The sequence below is a fragment of the Dicentrarchus labrax genome, unplaced genomic scaffold (genome assembly GCF_905237075.1).
Source record: "Dicentrarchus labrax unplaced genomic scaffold, dlabrax2021, whole genome shotgun sequence".
NCBI lineage: Eukaryota > Metazoa > Chordata > Actinopteri > Moronidae > Dicentrarchus > Dicentrarchus labrax.
In genome coordinates this window covers 26,502,131-26,528,912 of record NW_026136718.1, presented here as the reverse complement: position 1 = coordinate 26,528,912, position 26,782 = coordinate 26,502,131, and the positions used below count along the sequence as shown (strand labels likewise).

Below are 26,782 nucleotides of genomic sequence, written 5' to 3'. Positions count from 1 at the left end.
GTAATACAATCACTGCAAACAACACTGCGACAAAGCCTGCGCTATCCATCATCTGACTCAAGTGGGGGTTACATCAATGTGGGCCAACAAATATGACCTGACCTGATTGTGGATGTAACATCACACCTGAGGAGAGTGAGAAAAGAGAGAAAGGGTTGCCCAGAGGAGCAGGGATTATTGCATAACAGGCTGGTCCTGGCTCAGGGGCACAGAGGAACCTTCGCTGAGAAATTAGAGCAAGCGAGAATGTTTATGTGCTCCTGACCTGATACTAGAGACACTTATCCACTTGTTTGAAGATAGCGACCTGTGATGCCGACAAAGGAATGACAACAGGCCTAGTTAAAGACTAATTATGCTAACAAGTGTAGATTAGGTCAAACTGCTTTTGGCAGAATAGGTATCTCTTTTTAGCTCCAAATAAACTACAACCAGAGAGTGAACACAATATAGTATACAAAGTAGGAATGAATGTAATGCAAGTAGCAGATTGTCTAGTTTTTCCCGTGTGAACGTTTACAGGAAGTCAGGCCACTTCGGTGAAATTGAATGTGGTCGGGAACAACAAACTGAAACTGTAGGCAACTAGCCTCTGGCTATCTGGGATCCTCTGTTGGCATTCCATTTCACATTGATCAAAAGCAACAGCCTGAACATACCTAAGTGCCTGTAAGTTTAATTTAAAAGCAGCATGCTTTGATTTAGTGAGCCACCTTATAAAGCTGATATGGCAAACATGTCTGCAAGAATTATCTAATCATTGAGCAGATGAAGCCAACATTAGCATTCATTTAGAGTTGTTTCTGTGCAGCTGATGAATGAAAGTCCAATTTTCACTTTCTTTTTAGCTCAGTTTTTGGTCACAAATTAAGATATCTGGTTCTTTAGCTGCTAAATACACTGTGTACACCAGCTACTTGCTAACTTTGTCCGGTATTTGATGTTGGGCAGATAGTGTACAGTAAGTCTGCTGCAGCTAGAAATGTGATTGATGAGAGCGGTCAGAGGGAACCAAAAGTTGTGAAGTACAGTTGTTTGCTGTAAAAACCAAAACAATGAGCTAAAAGATGCCAAAAAGCACTAAAAGACTCCATAGTCTCAATTCATCCTCCACACTCCACCATAAATATATATTTTTTCTTCTTACATTAGTTTGAAAAAAAAAAAAAAACCTGAGAGAAATAACTTGTTTCCATAAGTTTATTTGCATTTATCACAAACAGGTAAAGGCAGGATATGACCTACAGGAAGTTACCTACACTCACCAGGCGTGACAAACCACAAACATTTTAATGTAATTGTAATTAACTAGTAATATTCACTAGTAAAAATCACCCAAATACACCATTAAGCCAAACACCACATTCAGTTTTAATTCAGAAAGTTGAATTAATATCGCAAAAATTCAAAGTTGTGGTTTGACTGAATCAGTACAATCCTATAAAGTACATTAAACAGTTTAAAGCAAGCACATACTGTGGATCATGGACGTACATACTGCGCTACAATATTGATGGACATATGAGATATATCTTGATACAATTCATTACTGAACATGAGTCATTTTGAAATATGATGTCATACGTGGAATTAATAGTAAGATATTCTCCCTTTACCTAAGGGGCTTGCTTATTCACAGTATTAGACAACAGCACTTGTGTGACTAAAAAGGTAGTCGAAAGGTTGAAGCCGCATCACTTCATAAGGCCCTGGCTGGTAAAATTGCTAAATTAGTTCCTTATGTTCTGCATAAGCACCAACACACAAATGACATAAAGTCAAAGCTACACACTGCCAGTCATACGTTTTTTATAATAAAATCAAAGTATATTTTGGAGCAGTTGTAAACATGGAATGTTTCAAACTCGAGTATAACAGTCATTTGGTGTTTACAGGTTTCAAAGTGCCTGAATAGTAATAACAGTAGTAGAAATAAGCCTCAGCTCTGCGGACAGAAAACTGTAAGGATATATATAAATATATATATATATTGAGATACTGAAAGTCTAATTGGTAGATCTGATAAGATGGCACAGATTGGTCTTGAATCCTTTTTTCAGCAATGATGGCCTCATAATAAATTTTTCTTTATACAAATCAAGACATACATCATGCAGAAAGGTCATGCATAATGTATAGTTCATACTGGTACTGTTTCATTTTTAGAGAAAGTAAGACTGGACATTTTACATATATTTTTAAGGCAAATGCAAACAAAAAGAGTGAAAAAAATACTTGTTTTGTCAAGAAAATTAACCCTCTGGTATCGAAACCTCTCTTCAGCTCTGCATTGGATTCAATTGAAGTAGGTATTGAAAGTCTGTAACAGCTACTAGCTCGGAGGACAGCTAGAGAAAACTGATCCGAAAATCCAATCAACAATAGAACTGAATTATTTGTGTCGGCAAAGGTTGAATTGTCAGGACAATTTGAACCAATTTGATTCCCCTCTCTGTGCTAGGAGAGTGCTGGGAACAATTTAATGGCCAATTTTAAAAACTGATTTTTGTCATTACATAGCAAAATATGAAGCAGGAGATGTGCATAGCTGGCAACGAACCTCCACTCTTTCCATTTGTCTTTATGTGATGAACGGCACAGTTCACTTGTCCAACGACAGGATATCATTATCACAGGGACTCATTATCAGTAGCAGACAAACTAAAACAACTGTTTCCTGAAGCAAGCCTGATGAAAGTAGAGGTGAAAGCTGAAAGCCTAAATCTGCCTGGACCAATGATTGAGGGGGCTTGTTTATGGACGCTGTGATAATTATAGAGTCAGGAACTCTCCCATCCATGGCACAGCTCTTTTCAGGTCTGTGGCCTTGTCAGATAACAGTACAGAAAAACTAAAGTCACCACTGAACCTTCATACAAACTTTTAATCATCTTAGTTTGAGCTAAAGCTTTGATCCGAGGCCACAACTTCAGACTTCTGCCTGTTCTTTGGTGTAACTAACTGATATCTGACTGTGAGGCAGAGAGGAATACATTCCTTCAACTGCAGCAGCAGGCATGTGAAAAGGTTGGGTGCGAGGTGATACACTGGCCTTAAGATAAGTTAACAGTATTACTATTACAGCTTTTTTTCCACATAAGAATCAAAAGGAAAGCAGCAAGTGCTCAGGTATTCCCCTACAAAACAGTGCAAGGCTTCTTGTCCTTGAAAGGGTTTTCTGAAGCGGGGATGCCCATGAGCAGCGGGTCATTCTTGGCATGTTCTCCACAGTAGCGCATCAGGTCTGCCGAAGCCTTGGACACCTGCAAAATCAGTCCACACACTGATCACCCTTGACATACAGGTAGTAGAAGTAGGACACTCAGAGTGGTGTGAATGAATAAAGGTACCTTTATCCTCTCGATGCTGGCCTCTATCCTCAGCTGCTGCACCGTCCGCCTTGCCTGAGCTATGCTACTGGAGCTCTGCATTTTTGATGACATTGCAGTATTTCGACAGCTGTGCTCAATCCTGCAATAGGGAAACATACATACACTTACTGTACTTACATTAATTAGTGTAGAGATGCAGTTTGGTATTTGTACAAAGGAAACCAACAAAGCCACAGTGTCATAAATCTATTCAAGTGATTCCTGGCAACAAGATGTTCCTGTGGGATTCACAAAGAATCACAAAGGTCAGGTTGCTGTTTAAAATAATGCAGAGGTTATTACTGCTTTTAAACATAGTCAACAAAATCATTTTATCCTATCAGCAACTAAATTAGTTTAATTGGATTTTGTTGTTGTTGGTATCATACTGGTTATTAGTAACTATCCAGATATCAAGATCTCTGCTTTTATATAGCTTGAAAGCTGCAATTCATCTCATTTAAAATGTGCATAGTACCCATTCTGCCAAGGTTAGAGATATGTGAAATATCTAAAGTTAAGAAATTACTGGAATATATAAGGCAATTACAAGATATTTATGAAGAATAGAATATATCCAAGGTAGTTCGGAAGCTTTAAAAGTAGAGCTGTATATTTCAAACTTAAAACTATAACAAGACTGAGTCTAAAGCCATGCTAGTTGGTCTCCAAGGCACTTTGGCACAGTGGTGCAATGAAAATTCTAACATGCTGATGTTTAGCGGATAATGTTACCGTTGTTACCACCTTAGTTAATTGTGTTAGCATGCTAATATTTGCTTATTAACTACTAGATGTTCAGAAATTACACAGGTTAAGTGCAAACTTTGAGCTGCTGGTGACACTGTCTTTACCAAATGTCATGGCAATCCATCTAATACTTAGGTTGCAGCTCTTAGTTTGTTGAATGAACAGCTTTTGCATAACATTGCAGAAATTATAGAAGTGAGGTTACTAAGCAGTTGCTGCACAAATGTCTGATGTCTATAGCTGTGCAACTTCCCAGAAGTCAGTTGACTTAATCTGGAATTGACTCAACGTGCGTATAAACTATGGCCCAACCTAACGGACTCCTGTTTCACAATTCCCACTTCCAGGATACAATGGTTTGCTTTTACCGGCTCATTACGTCAGTCCCTGACAACTTGGAGGAGAGGCTGCACAGTTGCAACTTCTTTTCTGCACAAACATGATTTCTTAGAAGAATCAGAGAGGAACAGCTTCTCATGCAAGAAGAACACCATGTGTTAAAGTTATAGTAAAACACGACATGTCCTGTTTAGCAATAAATGAGAATTTCCCTGTGTACCCATCAATTGTTCAGCACTGATAACATGCAGCTCTTGTTCCTTGAACAAATAAAGACAACCTGTAAATGACTCTGTGGGACTGACAAAAAGAATCTTCGACATGTGATGTGGTTTATGTTTGTTCTGTGCTTTGGTGCAGGATATTACAGAAGAGGGGGACACGCTGAAACGGAAGGGAGATGAAACATGGACTAGAGAACCGACTACAGAAGGGAGACGAGACCATGCATCCCTTTAATCCCCCCACCCACTCCCTTCCGCTTCCTACACAGGAAGCAGTATCGCCAGTTACACTCTAAAGTATAAATGATAAAATACAGGGAGGAGGCTTTAAAAATAGAAGTTACACACACAGGCCAGTAACCAGGGAAACACAAAAGCACACTGTAGCTGCTCAGGGACTATATAAGCTTTCTTAAAGAAAGCATGACATTAAAACCACAATTGCACTTTTTTTCAGACTATTTACAAGCTGCTGTCGTAGTTTTTGCTTTCTTGACCTGTGCACTCATTGTTCCAGGGAACTTAACATTTAGCACTCGTGGATCTCCTGTCAACACAGCTGTAGATTTTAAGCCCTCAGCTGCACCGGCCAGGCATGAGTAGACACAGGAAAAGGGAGAGCTGCGTCACAGGGGGGGCTGGCTCTCAGCCCCAGCGTGTGCAGGGACGCTGTGTGACGCCTGCAGCTACTATAGAGCGCTTTTAGTTTGGAAGGAGGCACTAGAGGCGTAATGAGCTGTAAAAAACGTTAACGAGGCTAAGTGTTCTCTGTTTTACTGCTCCATTGTTGTGGCTGTGGTTGTGTGCTGTTGTCTTCAAAGTGGCACTAATGCAGACTAGTGACCTGACAGCACTTGATAGCTGACAGACACTCCTCTTTGATGTTTTCAAAGATTCACACATAGAGCTGTCATTAGATTTCTAAGATGCATACATTTTATTAAATTTTGTCTTTTTTAGTCTTTAGAACTCTTTTTCTCCAACTTGTCACACTGTTTGCTTGCACACTGTTGCTGAATTGCATTTAGCCAAAGAAAAATTATATCAAAATGCAATGTGAGCAAAGCCTTGTGCATTCTTCTGTACCTGTCCTGGTGTAAGTGGATGATAACTGGTGCTGGGAAACAATCGTTTGGCTTTGTGCAATTATAGCCTTTAAACATTGATTTCAAGTTGTTGTAAACATACACTTATATATACATATATATATATATATATATATATATATATATATTCATGTTGCAACTTTTACTAGAAGTGGTGTAAGAAAATAATTGAGTAAGACAATTAAAAAAGTTGATCCAGCTGCCACGGCGTATTCCACCAGCAATCACAGAACTGATGAGTGTGCAGACTCTTCTCCGCAGGCCAGAGAGCACAGCTGTAACACGTCGTCTGCAGCGGAGGTGAACGGGTTTAAAACACACACTTGCATCATGGTTGGTTCATTGATGCCCCTGGTGTGTGTGGTCACACATAGACTCTGCTGTGCAGCCCTTCTCAAGGAGCTGTCTGATCCAGTGAGGTCCTAAGCCTCAAATGTGCTGAATTTAAAGTAATCCTCTGTTTCTGGGCAGTGTGGTGGCCAGTTTTACAGTAACCCTGCTGGTTCTGAGGGATTATAACATTCTTCGACACTATATCTACTTTTAATGGGCCCTGTCAATGTGAATTTTCTATTAGGCTGTCCCTCTTTATAGATAAACCTATTCAGTATAGCCTCTGCTATGGAAAAAGGTCTCCCTGTGCAGTCTAGTAAAATATTACAAATCAAAAGAATGGTTCAATAATTGGGAAATACACGTATTCATGTTCTTTATTTGGATCCCAATTAGCTCCCACAAAGAGGCCGCTGTTTTTCCTGGGGTCCACACCAAAAATAATAATAAAAAAACAAACAAAACGTATAATCACCACTACGATAAGAAAAGGCAAAACAGGCAGATCAGAAATGTGTAAAATGACTCTACATGTGAAAAATATCAAATAAAAGCCTACAATGAAAACCATTGCAACATACAGAAAATAAAAAGAATCAAAAAGGTTTTTCTGAAGCGGCCGTGCTTGTTGCGGCGCGTCTCTGTGTGATCGGCCCCTAACAAAGGACAATATTTTAATTTCGTCTCCACAGTTACCCATGATAATCGCTTATGTACGTCACTAACACTGACACAGGGAAAACAACAAAGGAATAATCTGGCTGCTCTATTATGCATCAGATTCAATCCATTTTTAAAATGTGTCTCAGCAGCACTTATGGCCAAACAATGTCACTCATAACAGAAGGAAACAGATGGAACGTATGCGGGAACATTTCCTTAAAATTGCTATGGCCTTTCCCATCATGGACAGTAAATTATCTAGTTTTAACACCTGCTAATTAGGTCTTAATGACCTGCTGATATCAACTGATATCAGCCACTAGTGGGTTAGCTTAGCTTAGCATAAAGACTGGAAGCAGGGGGAATCATGTTTAAAAATCTGCCTACCAGCAGCTCTGAAGCTTCTTAGTTAACATAGTGTATGTCATTTGTTAAATCCATACAAAAAAAGGTTGTGGTTTTAAAGGTAGTTATAAGCCAGGCTGGCTGTTTCCCCTGTTTCTATCCTGCAAAGCTAACTGTTTCCTGGATGTAGCAAAAAGACTAATATAATATATATAATATAATAACTAATATATTATATATAAGATATATAATTGCCATATAATTTTATTTCAGAATCAAGACCTCAGTCAAACCAATGTTTGTGAGTGAAAAGAACCTTAATTCCAGTAAAACAAACACAAACAAGCAGGGAAGTTTGTCACTGCAGGGTGTGTAATTCTTTGTATGCGGACTGACTGAGCCTCTAAAATTCTTGTAGCCAAAAGAATGTCTGCAATGCCTTCAGCTGTGGCATCCCTGTCTGCATCCAGCATGTGTACTATGTGTGGTGAATGTAAACACATGTCACACTGAAAGCATTGATAAAAAGGTATTTGAAGTCTTACATCGGAGGGATTTCTCTGATGTGGCTGTGGACCTTTACACAGGTGGGCTCCCACAGCTGAGGGGTTCTGCAGAGTTTATAACAGCAGGTTTCGCCCTGTGGTGTGTGACTCTACACTGTGCTCAGATCTGCTGACCAAACAAATACACTAATAACTTCCTTACACCGGACTCAAATCAACGGCATGACAAGACTAAATGTGCATTTGTGTATTGAACAGTGGGACAATACACAAATGCATCTCTATGGCATCTCTGGTTCACACTGCAAGCATTAGTGCTCAATTCTGATTTATTAATCTCAGATCAGATTCCAGTGTGAACAGTCCTAAGCGGACTGCAACTCCATCTCTTCACCCTCCCCTTCCAAGTAAAACTACAGCTGCGAAACCCACAAAAAAATCCTACAGCCAGTGTTTGGTTTGTCCACTCTGAGCAAATTTAGAAATATAGCGGTTTACCATTGCAGCAATAAATTGATTAAGTTGACTGACAGAAAGAAGAAAACAATTTTGAGTTGATTATTAAGCAATAATGCCAAACATTCCCTGCTTCCAGGCTTTCAAATGTGCTGCTATTATATGTTTTATACAATTTAAAACTGAATATTTTTCATTTCTTTAGCTTTGGACTGTTTGTTGGACAAAACAAGCAATTTGAAGACGTCCCATTTGGCTCTATTTTCTGACTCAGACATTATGCATTTCTGCACAGGACTAACCATGAACAAATACAGCAAACAAAAACTTTTTTAATGTACATATGAGCACGTGAGTAATGTTTTAAGAGAGCCTTGAAAAAATGTGAACCTATAAATGCAATACACTGTGTTCGACCATTGTGCGTTATATCTGACATATCTCCTCACCAATTAAAACACAATGTTCCCCCTTGCATTTATTACATTTATAGCGCAATAAAAGACAATATAAACAAAGCCAGGTGCATTTTGCTATCCAATTATAGAGGTGTTATTCAGTGTCTGATAAACAGAAGGTTGGCAGAGCGCTGCAGCCTAAATGATTAGTTATCAGCTGTCCACTTCCAAAAATGTTGGGCCATGGGACACTTAGCAGCCCGATTATCTGTCCACTACACTGCTAAACTGCCTGACAACAACAGCAGCAGGCTCTACAGTCCACTCCTGGACCTGGATCTGTGGCTGCCTCTACAATAAGCTCTGAGGCTTAGGCACATTTCAGGGGCACGGTGACAATGCAGACAGGCTATCAGTATTGTGCCACACTCACAATTGCTTTTAGCCATTGTGTAGAACAGAGGCACAGGGACAGGAGTCCAGAGCTTTTACAAGTTTAACTGCGCCCTCATGAGCGCTAATCTCAGACAGCCTGATGCTATCTGGGAGCCAGACTGTCCAGTCAGGCGTGCAGAGGAAAGAGACAGAGCCTCCCAAAGAGAAACATTCGCTTCAGAGTTCTGGTGGAGACAAACTGTATGACTAATGCCGTAACATTCCAATGTGTGCAGGAACATCATTGATTACAAACTTTGATGGTGACAGATTTTTCAAAGCGTCGTGGGTGCTGTGTCTGAAGTCCGCCGACATGAAAAGGAACACAGAAGGCGTTGGTGTTTACGCTTCAGACTAAAAGAGGAGATGAGAGTTCCACACTGCTGAGTCACAGGCAGGTTTCTCTCTCCACTGTACGCCTTTCACCTGCAGCAGCATGCAACACCTTTGCCTAGGGTAAGGTCAGCTGTAGGACAACAGATTCTCACTCCAGTTTCTGTCATCTGGTCCTTTCTTCCCACCTGGGCCCCACGTGCAGAAAAACAGGCTCCTCTGAGAGTGTGTTAGCGTGTCACACCGCCTGCAGATTGACACAGGCTATTTAAAAGTTCAAAGCATTAAGTAATGTGCTTCTGATTCCCTGAGAAATAAGTTCATCTATGGCCCTTCATACACACCCCACAGTGAGGTATAGTGAATAACATCCATGGATTAGGGCTCTCTTTGAAGTTCTAGCGACTTTTCTTTCATGCGTTTTGAAGTCAATTGAAGACAAGCAGCTAAAAATCCCTGAACCAGGTGCTCCTCTCCTCTACTACACATCATCAGGCATGTGCATGTGAGTTTCTTCCCCGCTTTACTTTGATTGTTTTCCAAAAAAATGTAGATTTGGCTTTGGGAGGTACTGCTTTGATTTGACAGAGGAGAAATGAAAAGCTGACACAAAGAAAATGCTTCGGTATGTCTGGAGCTAAATCTGGAAGGCCAGATGCAATGCATTGTGCCACCAGCTGCTTCTATTAATAAAGAAATGCGGTCATACAGATGAACATGGGTTGGGGTTTGCATGCAAGACCTGTTGCAATGCAGAACACTCACTTTGAACAAGTGTAATAAAAAGAGCTTTAAGCAGCTCTATTGCTAGACCCTTTCCTTTTTGTGATTATTTTTTATTATATATATATATATAATAAAAACACACACACACATATATTATATTTTATTTATATTTTTTAGCTTGCTAGCACCATATGCTCTATGACAAATGGCAATGTTGGTCTGTTGCTCAGTAGACAACCTTGGTCAAGACTGAATCTGAACTGAATATCAATACGGGAGAAAACCATGACATTTTGCACCGACATTCATGGTCCCCAGAGGATGGATCCTACTGTCACTTCTATGACAGGGAGCGTTCCAAAATGGTGCTACCATTTAGCAACAGCAAAAGAGTTTTACAAACGATTCCAGAAATCCTTCACGTTTGCACATTTCCATAGCCAATGTATAGAAGTTCCTGACTTACCACTAGAACAAAATTGGAATTTTCATTTCAGTCACCCTGAGGAACAGTAAAATCTATGAATGAATTCATTGTGGATCATTTAAGGATTCAGACACCTAGATCAAAGAATGCTATTCGACCATGCTAAGTGCCAATTAGCAGACTGCATCCGGACTGGGACCCATTGTAACTCTCACAGGAGCGAAAGCGGGTTTCTTCTTTATGTGTAAGTCAATACGTTCTTGAAATAAACGCTGGTTTAGGATAAACACCACATGAACAGATCAGACACATTATGAGTCCTCTTATATGACTGTGACCTAGACTAACCCAGAGATCGTTCACTGGTGTTGCTGGGTCCCGCAGGACCCAACGCAAATCTTGCGGGCGGTCTGGAACACACACATTGCCAGGCGCAAACAGATAATGGTCTGAAATCCAGTGGGAGAAAGCACGAGCAGTATTAAGAAAATTGTCCTACGCAGGGCTCTACTGCTATTTTAAAGGATGATAAGTCTTGCAACCATAGGTTATGGGCAAATTGTTTATATTCTAAAATAAATTTAAAGAGACTTGCTTCAGAATTTTAGTAAAGGGATGAAAGGCCAGGCTATGTCTCCTTAGCCATCCATTAGCATGTAGTGCAGTGTGTAATTTGTAAGGGGAAAAAAACCCTAAGAACTGGGTAGGCTGAAATTATATTTAAGGTTTTGGAACTTTTTCTTTTCTTTTAAAGTGAGAACACCCTTTATACTCCACTCACTCAAATCCATTACACAGCTACCCACAAGGTAGGTTATGGTTATGGTTATGGTTATGAAATGAATAGAGTGGCATTTACTGTCAATTTCCTGGCATACAAACCACCACACTATAATGGCTCAAACTAAATTTTGGCTAATATCAAATGGAAGGTCCTGCATCCTATTTTCACTCTTTATAGAGCCTGAAAAGCTAGCAGGAAGAGTTTTGAAAAAAGGTCTGCTGTGTTATTTCTGTCTTTTCCAGACTGTATTATCTTCACTTAGATATTGGAAACACCTAATAACTCTCCTGTCATCGCTACAAATCCTCTGAAGACGCAAAACTGTCTCGGCTCCGGTGGAACGGCACACACGGCTCCAAGAGAGAGCCCTCAGGGCACAGCTGAGTGTAACAGTTAATGAGCCCTTAGTCAGCCCTGTCTGCTCCCTGATCCGACGCCGTGGGAGCCGTCACGCCGCCTGTCTTTGCCTTATCTCGCTGTACACAGTCACTCAAAGACAATAGAGCCATACAGAGAGGCTCCACGAACAGACAACTCCAGAACTGCTTTTGTGGTCTGATGTCAGGTAAGAAGTCGTAAATTTGATGGAGACTTTATTGTATCCTACACAAGTGAGCGAGGGTTGCAGTGTGTGCATCTGTGACTGTGAGTGGTTTGTGTGCAAGGTGGGCCAGGCTGCTATTTCCTGCTGAGTGGGAGACTTGAAAGCAGGGAGATTTTTGTTATGCCGTTGATATCTCAGCACAAACGCACCAAGCTGTCTCCACCCTATCATGGGAGAAAAACTCCCACCACCAACGAAAAAACAAAACCTCGCTCTGAGCAGTTGACTGCATTCGTTGAAATCCCCCAAGGAGGGAAAAGTGAGCAGGGAGGGGAAAAAAAGAGCCCAGTCTCTCCCACAAAACTTCCTGGAGCCCGGGGCAGTCCTGGATCTGCACGGGTCTCCCCGACAACTGAGCTTTGTCTAGACAGAAACCAATGCTCTACTCACCGGATAGGAATTCAGTAAACCCACAGCCCCTCATTCTCACACCACCTTTAGCCCACTGCTCTCACATGGCACCAAACAACCAAGTCACAGCTCTCATTGTTACAATAATCCAGCATTTACACTCCTGCTAAATGCACCACCCTGTCATTCATGGAAATAACCAAAATGGGTGCATTTTACTAAACAAGGTCAACTCTGTGCATGAAAATCAGCCCTTTGTACTATGTGGGAATGTAAAACAGGCTGCAGAGAATTCCTGTCATTCCACCTTTAACTGCAACACACGCTGATTACGTTTTGCTTGCTTCACATCAAGCTTCAAAACCAGTAATATGGGATGCAAACAGTACGGTCTACAGAGCATGGAGAACTGAATGACATGTCAATCCAAGAGGCCAACACGCTGTTTTGACACGGTCTGTTGTGTACAGATAAACATCAGCAACTCTTCCTCTCCATTCTGACCGTTACACATAAAGCCGATGTTCCTCCAAGGTTACTGACATCCAGTCCTCTCACCTTTTCCCCACTTCCCCAGACTCACATGCCTAACTGACACAACACGCCCACACACAGTCATAATTTTACATGCATGCCTAGGTTTCTTTGTGTTCATTCTTTTATTGATGCTGTCTCAAGGGAAGGTATGGTACTGTATGCTGGGTGCTAGGTTTAATGGTTTCCTACAAATTCTAATACTTTAATGATAAAATAATTCTTTAAACACTGTTGACCAAAGGAGATTTAGTAATAAGCACCCACCAAGGATTTTACAGATACTGTGACATACATCATGTATGTACATCATCAGTGACACTGACCACACACAAACAAAAATGTTTATTATCATTTGGATTGTGCAAATGTAATGTTTTCAACTGATCAATCGTATTTTTCTGTATAAAATATAACATGTATCATCAAAGGTTCTGGATGTTGTTTCATTATCTTTTCTATATTGATGGATTTAGATCAATTCTGGCATAAAATAATCTCCTAAATTCCAATGAATTCCCATAATTTACATTAATTCCCATGAAAGTTTGCAAATTGGAATGTTTCCAAAATTCCTCAGCTTATCTTTCCATGGAAAGTTTACGGAGAGTTTACGGAAATTTACTGGAAAATGTCCGCCCCTTTGCAACTCTAGATGATGCATGCATGTAAGACTCCAATTCATAAATATCAGTCACGTGACCTTTTACGCCATCCACTCTTTTCCCAGCTTACTAGCGCCATCTTGAGTACCTACCGAGTACTGGCATAGACAGTACTGACAAGCATTAGCTAGCTTATAATAATATCTGTGAGATATGTGGTAAATAACGTTACAGGACGGAGAGCAGAGGGGAGGCTATGGCATTAACTCATTTACACTAAAACCATTAAAAGCACACACACAAAAATGGATGGTGGTGTTTTCGGGCTATAATCTTAAACTGGTTCTAAGATTGAACACGTTTTTATTAAACGATAAACTGACATTTGACGCTACACTCATGCTGTTAGACACAGTATATAAACCAATTCACACTGATTGCTTAATTAATACTGTTTGGAAAGATTCGTATGTTATCAACTTTAATTCAATTTGGCGATTAGCGTTAGCTCACTAACAATATATTTACATCCACTCACACCAGACAAAATGAGCACTGCACAGACGAGTGTTTGCAGTTGGTGTCCAACAGTGTCACCAAAGTATCTATACAGCTGTAAAATGTTGCATAACAGAGTAATAGGAAATGAAAGTGGTCTTGTGGTTTGAGCAGTTAAAGAGGCTGATCTAATCAGCACATGGCCAGCTCTGAGGGAAGGTGGTGGTAGGTGATTGGGAGGCTTCTTCACTGCTGCCACCTGACTGCTTATCATGACGGACAAAAGGCAGAGGGAGACTGAATAAGGGGAGTGCTGGGAAAAACAACACAGCCTTCAGACCTCAGTAACAGAAATGACTCTTCCAGCCCCCCACCCTCTCCTTCCTGTGAACTTTGGAGCACCCCGGAGCCGAGTGAGCACTAAACTGCACATAATGAGCAGTCGTGGGGGAAGCTGAGGAGAGGAGTGTGGACGTAAGAGGCACCGGGGTGGACACCACACTCCAAAGTGTCCTTTTAGGGAGGCTCCACAAGTGTCTCATGACATCTCAATGTCTGGAAGCCACCTGATTGTAAGCCTGCAGTCTTGACGCATTAGTAATTTGCCCTTTGGCCCTACACGTTATTACCGGCAAAGAGTTTGCATACACAGTGAGCAGAACGATTCAGAGCAATCATACAGGTATTATTAACAGAGAAAGAATCCCAAACATCCACCTCACCCAGCTCTGCACAAGGGTCACTGCAGACAAAGTGCACATTTTTAGAGTGGACACGTGCATGGGAAAGTTTCATGAGTTCTCCTGCTGAATGCAATCACTTGTTTCAGTTTCATAACAGTTTTAACAGTTGTATATTTTTATATGGCACACTAAACTTCTAACTTTTAGACAGAACAGTGCCTCCAGAATTTTGCAGGCTGTTTTCGTGATTGTTGCAGCTTGAAATGCCTGATTTCACTGCAACTTTTCTAAAAGAAACGGATGTGTTATGCAATGTTTTGATGCATTTGTTTTGCAATGAAATTGTGGAAAGTTAAGATTGCAAAACTAGTTTCATCATTTTATTAATTATTTATTAAAAATCGAAGGCAACTTGTTCCAGTGAGATTCTCGCTGGAAACTACAATGAAATGAAAATTTGCTGAAATGTGGTGGTGATTGGTTTAATTTACAATACTTCTTTGTAGGTTTATCACTATGATGGAGGCCTCTTGTCACATGGCCATTTGATAGATTGTTATTATATTGATAAATATCAATTACAGCTTGGAGATCTAGCACTGGGGATCTGTAAAGGGAAGCAAAAATAAAACTTTCTCAAGCAGCGAGGACACAGACATGTAAAAAAAAGGTATAGAGAGGAGAGTGTATCATGTGAATATGGTGAACCTCTGCAAAATGAGAAAGGGTAGGATGGAGAATGTGGCTTTCTTGAGGGACTTAGGTGTATGTTCAGTCAGACCACTTTGCAGAGACTCCATTCCATTAACAAGGTGTGACACTGTGGTGTAAAAGCCAACTGTGTACATCCTCTCTTGTGCATTGACCCGTGCACACAGGCACATGTTTAGCTCATGTATGCAGCATGCATAGTAGCACATGACTGCAAACATGTGATACTGACAGTCATTATGACGTGAAAAAAATTTACATTTGCAAAGATGGAATGCTAAATGCAGTTAAATATGTATTTATTACAACCCAAAGGCCTGCATGCATGCTTAGCAGTTACCACAATCCATGAGACCCAGTCACAGGATCTCCTGGAGGACTACACAAATTTCTACACAAAAGTCAGTGTCTCTATTTCTCAAGTGCCACATGTTCTGACCTGGTGTTGTCTCGAGGTAAAACCGAAACAGCCTTTCTCATGACAAAGCCACCAGAGCAGGGTTTTACAATGAAAAGTAAATAGAACACTTCTGAACACACATTATCACGTTGCAGTAAATCATTTACATAAGTGATTGAGAACATTCATGCTGTGATGAGGTCACAATGACCGAGACTGTGTGTGCTCCTTAAAAGGGCAGTCGTGTGTATTTTAATGCAATGAGACCCTGCTTATTATCCAAAATGAGGAAGTCATCTTCCCAAACGCTCTACATTACCTCAGTTAACAATGACCTACATGATAGGAAATTCATACCTAGTCTGGTGCACAGAGTTCAAATGATGACTGAGCCTTATTCGCTCATGCATTTTGGAGTATTATAATGCTGTATTCATTCAAAGCAGCTACCAGGATCTCACAGGGAAAGTATGTGCCGGCCGGTTGCAGCGGTTTGTTTTCAGAACAGTGTAACTCCAATGGAACGCGGCTGCAATGCCGAGCAGCATACCACCCTGTTTCGCCCCTAATGAACATCAATCAAAGGTGCATTCTTACAGTGGCACAGACCACCAAGTGTATACTCGCAAGGCAATGCAATTAAAGACAACTTATTTCTGGACTGGAAAATATTTCCTTTGCCACTGTCTGGAGTAGGAAAATGTTTTACAGAAAAAAAATCAAAGCAGGAAAGAGCAGCTTGCATAAAAGAATCCCAGGCATGCAACCAGTGGCTGGACAGATTTTCTGGGCAGGGTGACATCCAGACTGCTACTTGGGCTTCCTCTCTTAACTGCCAGACCCATATGTTTGTTAACTGGAGTCCAACATTCCCTGGACGGCTCCCGCAGCAAAGATCAGGGTGGAATTCTTGTCTGGCAGACACGTGGCACAGGAGCGTCTCACAGCAGTACATAGACAGATAAAGCAAGCTGTGTGGACTGTTTATTGTCAAGACCCTGTGGTCATGATTAGAGGGCAGACATACTGTTGCTATGCAGAGGCTCTCTCTACAGCCATGCTAGCAGCTCTGTGAGGCTATGGTAATTGCTAACGCCAGCATGCTAACATGGTCACAAGGACAAGGCTACCATGCAGGTATTATGTTTACCACGTTGGCCATTGGTTTAGTGTTTTAGCATGCTAGAATTGGCTAATTAGCACTAAACGCAAAGTACAGCTGAGGCTGATTAACGTTGCGAGGCAGCTGGACTCCCGAGATCATGCCAGCATCCATCTTGCCAGGCTTGTCCAAACCACAGTGATTCGGACTAATTGGCATCCTATGAGGAACTACTGGAAGCTATGGCATAAGCTACAGACGTGGTTTAAAGCTACATGTACGTGTGACAACGTGTGAGAAATGACTTTTTGGTCAGTTGTATCAAAACTGGAGAATATTTCCTTACTTTTCCAGATGAAAATATGTGAGGCAGCTAGGTTCCAGATTTTGTGAACTTGCAAGAATCGATCATGGCTTTAAGCCATGTGCTTATATCCAACCACAGTGGTCCTAGACCAATCAGGGTCCTTTAATGCTGGGTGTGTGTATGATGTTTGTGAGCAAACAACGATAGCGGCTTCTTAAGAAGTTAACATAGATGCTGCTAGCAGAGTATTTCTTTTTATTAAAAAAATAGCAAGAACAGCACTGAAGGCTTTTCTTGATGGTAAAGATCTTTTCTCCTCACTGGCTTCAGTAAGAGTTTGACTGTTATATATATCGATATATTACATTGAGCTGACTGGCTGAAGTTTGAGTTCTCTATCTAGATAGGGCCTTTCGCAGCCACCATAGTTTCTCCTACATACTTGAAAGGCATTTTCAGTTGGTTGCAATCTGCAACTTCACCGCTAGATGCCACTAAATCAAACACACTGGTCCTTTAATTCATCCTATAGTTGTTGGAGTAAGTAGTGGTCTGACCAGTAGACATGCCTAGAGACATGACGCTAGCATGGCTAAAACCAGTACATACATGTTGTCTTCCTTGCAATTCCCCCCAGTGACAGAGGTAAAGTCAGCACCTGGCAGGCACTTGTGTGAAAACCCTTTCCATGAAAACAGGATCTGTAGTGACCTAGTTGTTGAGTGAGCTCATAATATGTCACAAGGAGGCAACAAGAAGGGGGGCTGGTAATTAAACATCTGAAACTGCAGGAACAATTCATTCACGCTAATGGTTTTGTGTAGGCACAATAGGATTGGATCTGTTCTCTTCCCACAAAGCCTCACACAGGAAATGTTCCTGTGCTAATAAGCCACATAATACTGCATTTTTAGTATTAATCTAAAGCATATGGTTTACATTGTAAATATTTTCCCAGGTGGAGAAGAAAAAAAGTAAAGTTCAGTGGCTGAAGGAGCCCTGGCTGCACACTACTGATACTTTCTGTGCCCTGTAGCAAAAACCTGATAAGGCTGTTCGTCCTACTTCAAAGCCAACATGTGTCTACATTATAGCTGTGCAGATAGGACAGTTAATCTCAAGTGGAATCTGCATGCATCCAGGGCGCTTGGAGGCCACCCAGTGTACACCGATCCCAGTATGAATTCCCGGGTTTAGAGGTGCACGTACATAAATAACATTAAGAATGTAAATCTCTGGAAATCTAAGATTTATTTTTACAAGCAAAACAGACTACATCACAGTCCCTGAGAACAGAAGAAAGCTGCCAAGGATATCTCACACAGGAACAAAAGGTGTATTCTTTTCTGTCTCTTACAGATCTTAGAAGATTTTTTTTCTTCTGTTTCCTGGGAAAAAATGAAGCATGACATATGTGGTGTTAGGATCACACACAGCTTCACGTGCAGACGTATGAGCTATTTTCATCAGTCTTCACATATGCTTACAGACGGAACTTGCACCCACCAACAACAAAAAGGCACAGCCAGTGCTGGCTTGCTGGTCATGAATGCAATGCATCAGAACCGGTGATCAAATGAGTATTAACCACATTACTTCCTGCACCGGGAAGAGACACTCCCGCCTCTGCCCCACAGCTAACCAACATGAGTAGGAGTGTGTATGTGCGTGTGATGGAGGGGGGGAGTAGGAAGGAGATTTCAGTTCAGGAAGCGGAACGTAGTGCAACCAAGCAGAAGGAAGGAAGATGCCCATATATGAGCAGATGCTTATGAAACAGGATGGAGTACATGCCTGAAGAGGCCAGAGATCTCCCTTGGGTGCGACAACAATGCAGTAAATGTGTAAACCTCCTCCTACACATATGAACACACACCCTGGCACTCGAAAGCTCAGGTTGCACCGAGCCCAAACTTTCATTCAAAGCTCAGTAAGCATCCCACCTGAAATTTGTATATATATTGTTATATAATGATAATTACAATAAGGTCTTGGGATTATTAATTATCTCTCACCATCTACAGACCAGCGGTATTAGTGTTAGATCCATTAACACCTGCACATCGACTGGGTCACTTTTTCACTCTCAAGTTTTATTATAAGTGACATTCATGCAATCAACCATACCTTGCTCTCTCCAAAATCTGTCACTGTGAAGCTACATTTTTCACAAATGTGTCCCTTCTTCTGACCTAAAATCTCAATCTAAACCTGTAAACAAATCATTTTCCAGGCATTTAATGACTAACTTACTACTAATGACATATGATTCAGTGGTATAGGGTGATTGGTGCCTCTGTCATTCCCACTCTGTGTCCCGTATGCCTCTTCTTTTAGTATGTCACTTTTGGTGACAGATAGCCAGTGCCAGGACCGGAGCCAGGCAAGTGGGCAATGCAACCGGGCTCAGCAGCTTTTATGGATGTAACTAATGGCAGAGGTGAAGAGACCGAAAAGGACGCTGACTGAGGAAGCTAAGAGGAGAAAAAGAGAGAGGAGCCACTGGACAAGAGTAAATATCAGCAGGCTTTTAGTTGTTGGAGAGAGCTTAGTGGAATAAAAGGCTGCAGACACACAGATGCAGATGCCCTTTTTGCTGTTGGAATACTTGGTAATATTGCACTTGCTTGATGTTAGGCTGTGTTAGCAAAGTTGTCAAGTTTTTGGTCAAAATGTGATCATAACAAATGCACCAGTATAGTTGTCCATAATTATGATGGTGGTATTGCTCTGAATCTGGGGGTGCCAAATTGTCTCATGAACTCATGTTTAAGCAGCTTTTGTCTTTTGTGGTATTAACAATAATGATTATTTTCATTATGGATTTATCTGTTGGTTATTTTCTTGATCAATTAATGTATTCTATATTATAGTCATAATTAAACAAAACTCACACTATTCTCATAACCAAACATGTAGTATAATAGGAAGTGCACTACCATAATAAAAGGTAATCTTAAACCTGGAGGTATGAAGGTAACAGATGGGCCAATAGTGCCATCATGTGGAGGACATTTCTTAGCACAGAACACAGGCGAGTGAGTTACCTCAGTATGAGCAGCATCAGATGCTAATGAACAGATTTAAGAGGTTTGGAAGAACACACTGATATGACATGTAATTTCCATCTGGCAGTGTAGCTCTTTGAACACTGGTAATCCTGTACTGTAACCGTCCACATGGTAATAGAACCATTTGAAGGACAGGTTCATATTTTCTCACAGTTATCTTAAAACAGTACTTGCACGCCAATATGTCCAATGAAAGAAATTTGGGTTGTTGTAATTCTTCCTCCTGTTATATATTCGTGAAGAGATCAGTTATGAAAGTGAATTTAAAAGTAAGTGAAGGAGAATCCTTAGTGGGGGGACAGTAATACAAACTCTCAGTAACTCAGACTGCTGAAGCCTCAGTGGCACAGAACAAGAAGTTTAGATTTAGTCCCCCATCAATTACATTGTAAATCATTTCAGCAAGGGATCTATTCAATGTAAGTATGGACAGTGGGAACAATTACCATGACCAATAACCCATTTAGTGTACATATGGGTATGTGGGTATGTTTTAAGAAAGAATTGAATTGAAAAGAAGAAGAAAATGGGAACCTGTCATAAAGGATAAACCTCCCATTTTTAACATGATGGTAATAGTTAATAGAGCAAGCTGGGATGTTTAGTCAGTGCAGTGTAACATAGTTGACACCGCTTTAATGCTAATGAACACAGTGCTGTGGGCTTCCAGTTAAAGCTAGAGTAGGTAACCTTTATAAAGGTAACTTTTTGTTATATTTGCTGAAACTTTCACTATATCCTGACAGTAGTACATTAGACAAATAATCTGTGAAAAACATCATGATCCTCTGACTCTTTCTAGTGTCCCTTTTGGCATTAGTATAAATCCACAGCACCTCAAAACAACCAATCAGAGCTGGGAAAAATAGTCAATTGTTAAATCTCATTCCCAGGTTGTCAAATAGCAATGCAGTATTTGGATTATCTGCCCCATCTACTAATGTCTGTGAAAATTCCAGCAAATATTTTTATAAATAATTAATTATTAGTAACTAAGTAATTTAGTATATAGTCTTATAGTTGGGGGTATAACAAGAGACAAAACCAATGCAGCAGAGGCCAAGAGATTCTAAATTTTAGTCTCTAATACATGGGTCAAGCTCGATAATTTAGGCATATACGTTTCCCATAATTCAACCAATGGCATTCACTTGTCAGTATACCTGCCTGATAAATGTCCACACCTGAGAAGTACTCCTCAGGACAGTAAAATAGGATATATGTCAAGAGAAGAGTCATTTCTTCCAATACGCCAGATTTCTTTTTTAGATAAACTTCAGCAGTTCGATGGCGGGTTATTTACCTGCTAGAAATGTGAAAATGTGGCAGCCCACTTACAGCCATTTGCATCAGCACTGTAAACTCAGTTTTCATCACCAGAGGGCAGCACCTTACAGGCAGTTCATAAAGTCTGACTGGAGATATGAAAGGCGTATGGGGACTGGGTTAGATTAATAATGGATAGACTGGTGAAGCAATGTTTGTTACCTGATCCTTCTCTCAATTACAGTAAAGGCTGGGGATGCTGGTAGCAACAGTTGACACAAATGAGAGCCAGAGTCTATTGACAGAGACACTGAACTGTGTGGGAAAAGATCTCAAGGAGCATGTATTGGGGTCCCAGTCTGTGTGAGCAGCATTAATCTAGAAAGAAAAGCAAAGGACATGTTGAAATTACTAACCAGCCATGACAGCTAAACCAAACAGTCCAATATGAATGGGTTTCCAGCACCAGAGAGTCAGATTCTCCAGTCCACATTTTCACTATTTTTTAGAAACCTAATCAGAAACACTGACAGATTTGTGTGACTATAGAAAACTGTTTATTTATTAGACCTTTCTGCAAAACCGTGAGACCATGAGCCACCGCAGTGTGATGAATACCGGTCCACTGACATCATTTAAGGAAAATGTTGGGCCCTGGCATGCCAAATCAACATACTGTAGCTTCTGCTCCATTTGCATTCATTACCACATTCTGGTGAAACCAGTTAGATGGTCAGTCATTTGGTCTGAGGACTCTCTGTTTCCCCCTAATTCTGTAACACCAAGTGGAGGTGGGTTTTAATGTCAGTCCAAAGCACTGTTTAGTTTCTTTCTGTTTACTTGCTTTCAGCAGTTACATTTCTCCTCCACTTAAAGGCCTAATTCATCATACAGTCTTGTATATATTGATGAGATTTGCATGGGGCACATGCTCTACAAACATGAGTTAAAATAATCTTTATGACGCAGACTTTGTTGACCTTGTGGTCAGGAAGCCTTGTGAGGTTGCTTGATATACCAACTGACAATCTATTAAAGCAGTAATAATTCATTTTTGGCCACAAATATCTCTCTCTTTAGCTGCTAAATGCCATTATATATAGTGGGATGATCAGCCTTTTCACTGAAATACAATTGCCTGTGGTTGGAAACGCAGTTGATGAGAGAGTGAACCAAAAAGAGTTAAAGGGCCGTAAAAAGAAATGAATGAGCTGAAAGATGCTAAAACACTTAACAGAGCTGATAGGAAAATTCAGGTCTAGTGATAATTATCGGTGGGTTTGTCACTATGGCAACTCCCTTTACATTACAGGTAGTCATTTGACACATTGTTATCATAAAAATACTGTTCAGTGCAGCTTTAAGTAACATTTGAAGTTAAAAAATCCACGTTTTCAAAAAGTAATTCTTTAACAATATATATGTGAATATACCTGAACATTAAAGAACCAGTGTGTGGGATGTAGTGGCATCTAGCAGTGTAGTTTTACAGGATTACAACTCCCTCGCCTCACCCTCCAAGCACATTCCAAGTGTGTAGAAGAAACTACAGTGGCAAAGAAATATGAAAGGCCCGATCGAGAGACAGTGTTTGGTTTGTCTGTTCTGGGCTACTGCAGAAACATGGCTGTTGAACACGGCAGGCTCTGTAGAAGAGGCCCTCCAGCTCATCCTAACATAACAAAAACACAATGATTATTATTTTCAGTGATTATTCACTAATTAAAACATACTGATATATTATATTAAATTTCTGCCAATAGACTCTCCTAAATGTTACACACTGGACCTTTAAATGGTTTAAAAATTATATTGATTGGCTCTTTAAAGTCAAGACCTATAAAAGCCATGCTGGTCAGGAACATTCCGGCTGAATAAATAAGCTGTATAAGTTTCTTATCTTAAAGTTTTTTATTTTAAAGCTAGTGTAAGAGAAAGCAGCAGCTTGGATTATGTTTGTGTGAGTATGTGTTTGAACATTAAACTCTGCCATGTCTGAATGATTTTAATCTAAAAGCTGTGTATATTAGTGGAAGGGAAGAGTTATTGTTTTACAAATGAAATTAGTTTTCATCCTTAAATACACTGCATTAGGGTGTACTACACAGAAACATAACACCAGAATAAACGAAGAGCAACTGTTCAACCAACTCTGTTATTGTACAATGCTGAAACCAAAGATGTTTTATTATCTGCTGTGTTCCAGTTGCTAGGCAACCTCTTACTTCCTTGTCTAGTTTATAATTGACCATGCTGTCCAGTATCAGGGCAGGGTGGCGGAGGGTTGTTTTAGGTCAGTATAACGCAGCCTAACGGGAACTAAACACCATATAATAAAGATTATGACATCAATTTAAAGCTTTACATAATGAGTATTTACAAATCTGTGCTCCACACACACAACAGCACACAGTTATCGAAAGACTAACCACCTGCAATGTCATCAAGACAATAACACCTCTCTCAGGTAACGCACACAGTGGTAATATGGGTGTCATCAACAATGCTTCCTCACTAGCTTACCACTTACATCCTTATTCAGTTATTCATTTGTGCATGCATTTATTTAAATGTAACTGTTATGTATCTTTATTAATACTGGAATGCATACAGTTCATTCTTGCTTCTCTCTTAAAATAAATACATAACGGGGTAGCATTTGCCATTGTAACAAACATTAATGGTGGAAATAATGGAAGTATATGCACATACACACATCACTTTAAATTTGTACTTTTGATTGACTTTTTTTATTTATAGTAGGTGTTCAATAGGTCTATCTTCATTAAAACACACTGAGAGACACTGTGCAACCCAACCAACCAATTACACATCAGTGCATACTTCACCCACAGGAACCAGTTGACTGGAGGAGGGCATAAAAGAAGGATAACTGAATTTAATGACAATGGATCTATTAGGAGACTCATTCCCTTGATGCTGCACAGATACACAACAGACCCTGCGGTTGGTTTGTGTAATTGTGTCAGTCGAGCTGCATATCATGTGGGACTGCACAAAGCACATGTCTATAAATATCCCACTGCAGCAATATGACAGGTCCCACAGTGTCAGTGTGATCATACACAGGATGACACTAGCCGGTGACCTGGCTACTGTCACATAGGCCTGTGTGTCACTCTGCAGGGTGAATGATCCGGGAGCTGCAAGGACATCCTGCCACAGGGACAGGAAGAGCACCAGCAAGGCAGCGCTTTCTCCTCACACTATCTGATCAAAGCATAAACTGTTTAGAAAAGGAGGATATTGATGACGTAGTTTCCAGGAAGTCACAGGGGTTTTATAAAAGTGAATTAATACAATTAAAGATCCCCTCCAGTCATGTCTTAAGACATATATAATCTGCTCAGAACAATAGCTTGTGTCTAATATGTTTTTCTATGTTGTTTCTACTTTACTGTGGTCCATTCTCAGCGTATGTGCACTCGTGGCTTCAGGTTTCTACATCACACTTAACTTCCATACTATTGTGATGCTGTCTTTCACATCATCAGGTGAAAACATCCTTCTTGTGTCACATTCTGCACATGCATTGTTCAAACATCACACTGTAGGAACAAGAAGAACAACTGATTTTTGACTGGAGGGAGAATTTAAAAAGCTCTTATTTTGAATTTATAAGCAACCAAAATGCACATTTAACTGCTCTTTTATTTCAGGCAGCAACTATTGTCAATCAATTTCCAAACTCATGTAGGATTATATGTTGCAAAACAAAATATGTGGCTCACACTTGTTGCTTCTCTACAGACTGCTCTGAATTAGAGATGCATGACCAAAAGGGACTGACAGTAAGAATAAAGCCTCAATTTGCAGTCAGTGTGTGAATGTATGTGTGGCAGTCTGCTAACCCAGTAACATCAATGAGGAGAACTATGGAGGCCTAATTTCATCTGTGCTACTGCCAGGTTGCCAAGGCAACACTCAGCTACTTGACATCAGCATCCCACCCCAGTCAAAAACATCCCAAAAAATGAGGGAATGCTTTCACCTCCATATTCTCCCCCACAGCTAAATCCACTTCAAATATAAAAGCCAGTATATATAATGTACAAAATAGTGTTTGATAAGTGACAAGTGTGATATAAAGAATTGGTGTACCAGGGCTGCATCAAATGTATCAAAATGTAAAACAGCACGTAGAATAAAGAAGCTCACACAGTTACACACTATAACATGAACATGCACACTCTTGTTGTGATCAGTTTTTTGGAATATTCTGTCAGGAAAAAAAATTGACTCAAAACACAATATTCAATCTGGGTTGTTTCCACAGAAACCAGGATGTTAGAGAAAAAATCGAAAGAAAAAAATCGCTATAATAAATCAGTAGTTTGTTTTGTCTAAACAGCAGTCATCTTTGAAAAGCTGGAATCAGATCACTTTCTGCATTTTTACTTGATAAATGAATAAATTGAATTATTTCCTATTATGTGTTATATATCAACTAATTACTTAAAGGGACAGACCTTGTTGTGAGCAGTTTCATGTACTTTCTTTAATGTATCACCACACAGAGGGTGTTTGAGAAGTTCGTCTCCTTGAGGATGAGAAGCTTGTGCTTGTGACAGCGCAGGATTTACACAGGCCCGAGTGCCATCTGGTTCTATTATATTTTAAAGAAGGCAGACATCTCTGTGGCCAATATCTACAAATTTCAGAAATGTGATTAAAGACATTTCTGGGATACTAGTGAGCATGTACACATACTATCAAGTTGAAAATGGAAAGCCAATATAACAAATAGAGGTCCATTATGAAAGCCTTCATCACTGGTTGATAAGCAGGTAATGCTTTGTGTACTAAGCAGCCTCATATGGGTGACATTTCCACCCATACTCAGTGACTGTATAATACCTTCATCACTGGGATACGCTCCGGTGAGGAGGCTGAGAGAGCTCTGACGTGTGTCAAGGCAGTAGAACATTTTTCACATATTGCCGTGGACTAACAGGGGCCGGAGGCTGACGGCGGTGGCTCCACTGTATTGACTGGAAGCATTCTCTGAAGGTCTTTGTGACCAGAGCAGTGACGCACAGACGAGCTCCCCGGAGGCCAAGCGTGGAATTTGAGTCGAGGGATAGAGGGAGGAAGGGGGAGAGTGGGGGGGCGACGCTCTCACGAGATTAAACCATGCTAAGGTCTGCGCCAGTGACTGTGGTGTAACCAGGCAACGCAGCCAAAAAACCCACGTCAGTGCCAGAAACCCACTCAGGTGGGGTCACACTCAACTGCCAGAAGCCATGTTGCTGAAAAGATAAACTGAAAAATATTCTGGTATGCCTTTAAGAACACTGTGATGCCTTCTCTTTTCTGGTCTGTTGCACAGCACATTATATGCTTTCACTGGTAAATATTAGAACAAAACACAGATTCTGTTTGAAACACAGTGCCATGATCATATATTACGATTATTAAGATTTACAGGAACAG

General features: G+C 40.5%; 1 protein-coding gene across 2 annotated transcripts in view; it reads right to left on the bottom strand.

Moving 5' to 3' along the window:
- Positions 1–1,186: 1,186 nt before the first annotated feature.
- Positions 1,187–26,782, bottom strand: part of gng12b (guanine nucleotide binding protein (G protein), gamma 12b) — a 28,353-nt gene continuing 2,757 nt past the window's right edge. Inside the window, exons 2-4 of one of the 2 annotated variants that reach the window (XM_051377215.1) lie at positions 21,551–21,706; positions 3,351–3,471; positions 1,187–3,263 (exon numbers count right to left, since the gene is read on the bottom strand). In XM_051377215.1, coding sequence (XP_051233175.1) covers positions 3,138–3,263; positions 3,351–3,443 — 219 coding nt within the window. In that variant the 5' untranslated portion in view covers positions 3,444–3,471; positions 21,551–21,706 and the 3' untranslated portion in view covers positions 1,187–3,137. The remainder of the gene's footprint in view (positions 3,264–3,350; positions 3,472–21,550; positions 21,707–26,782) is intronic. The other variant, XM_051377214.1, reaches the window with a different exon arrangement.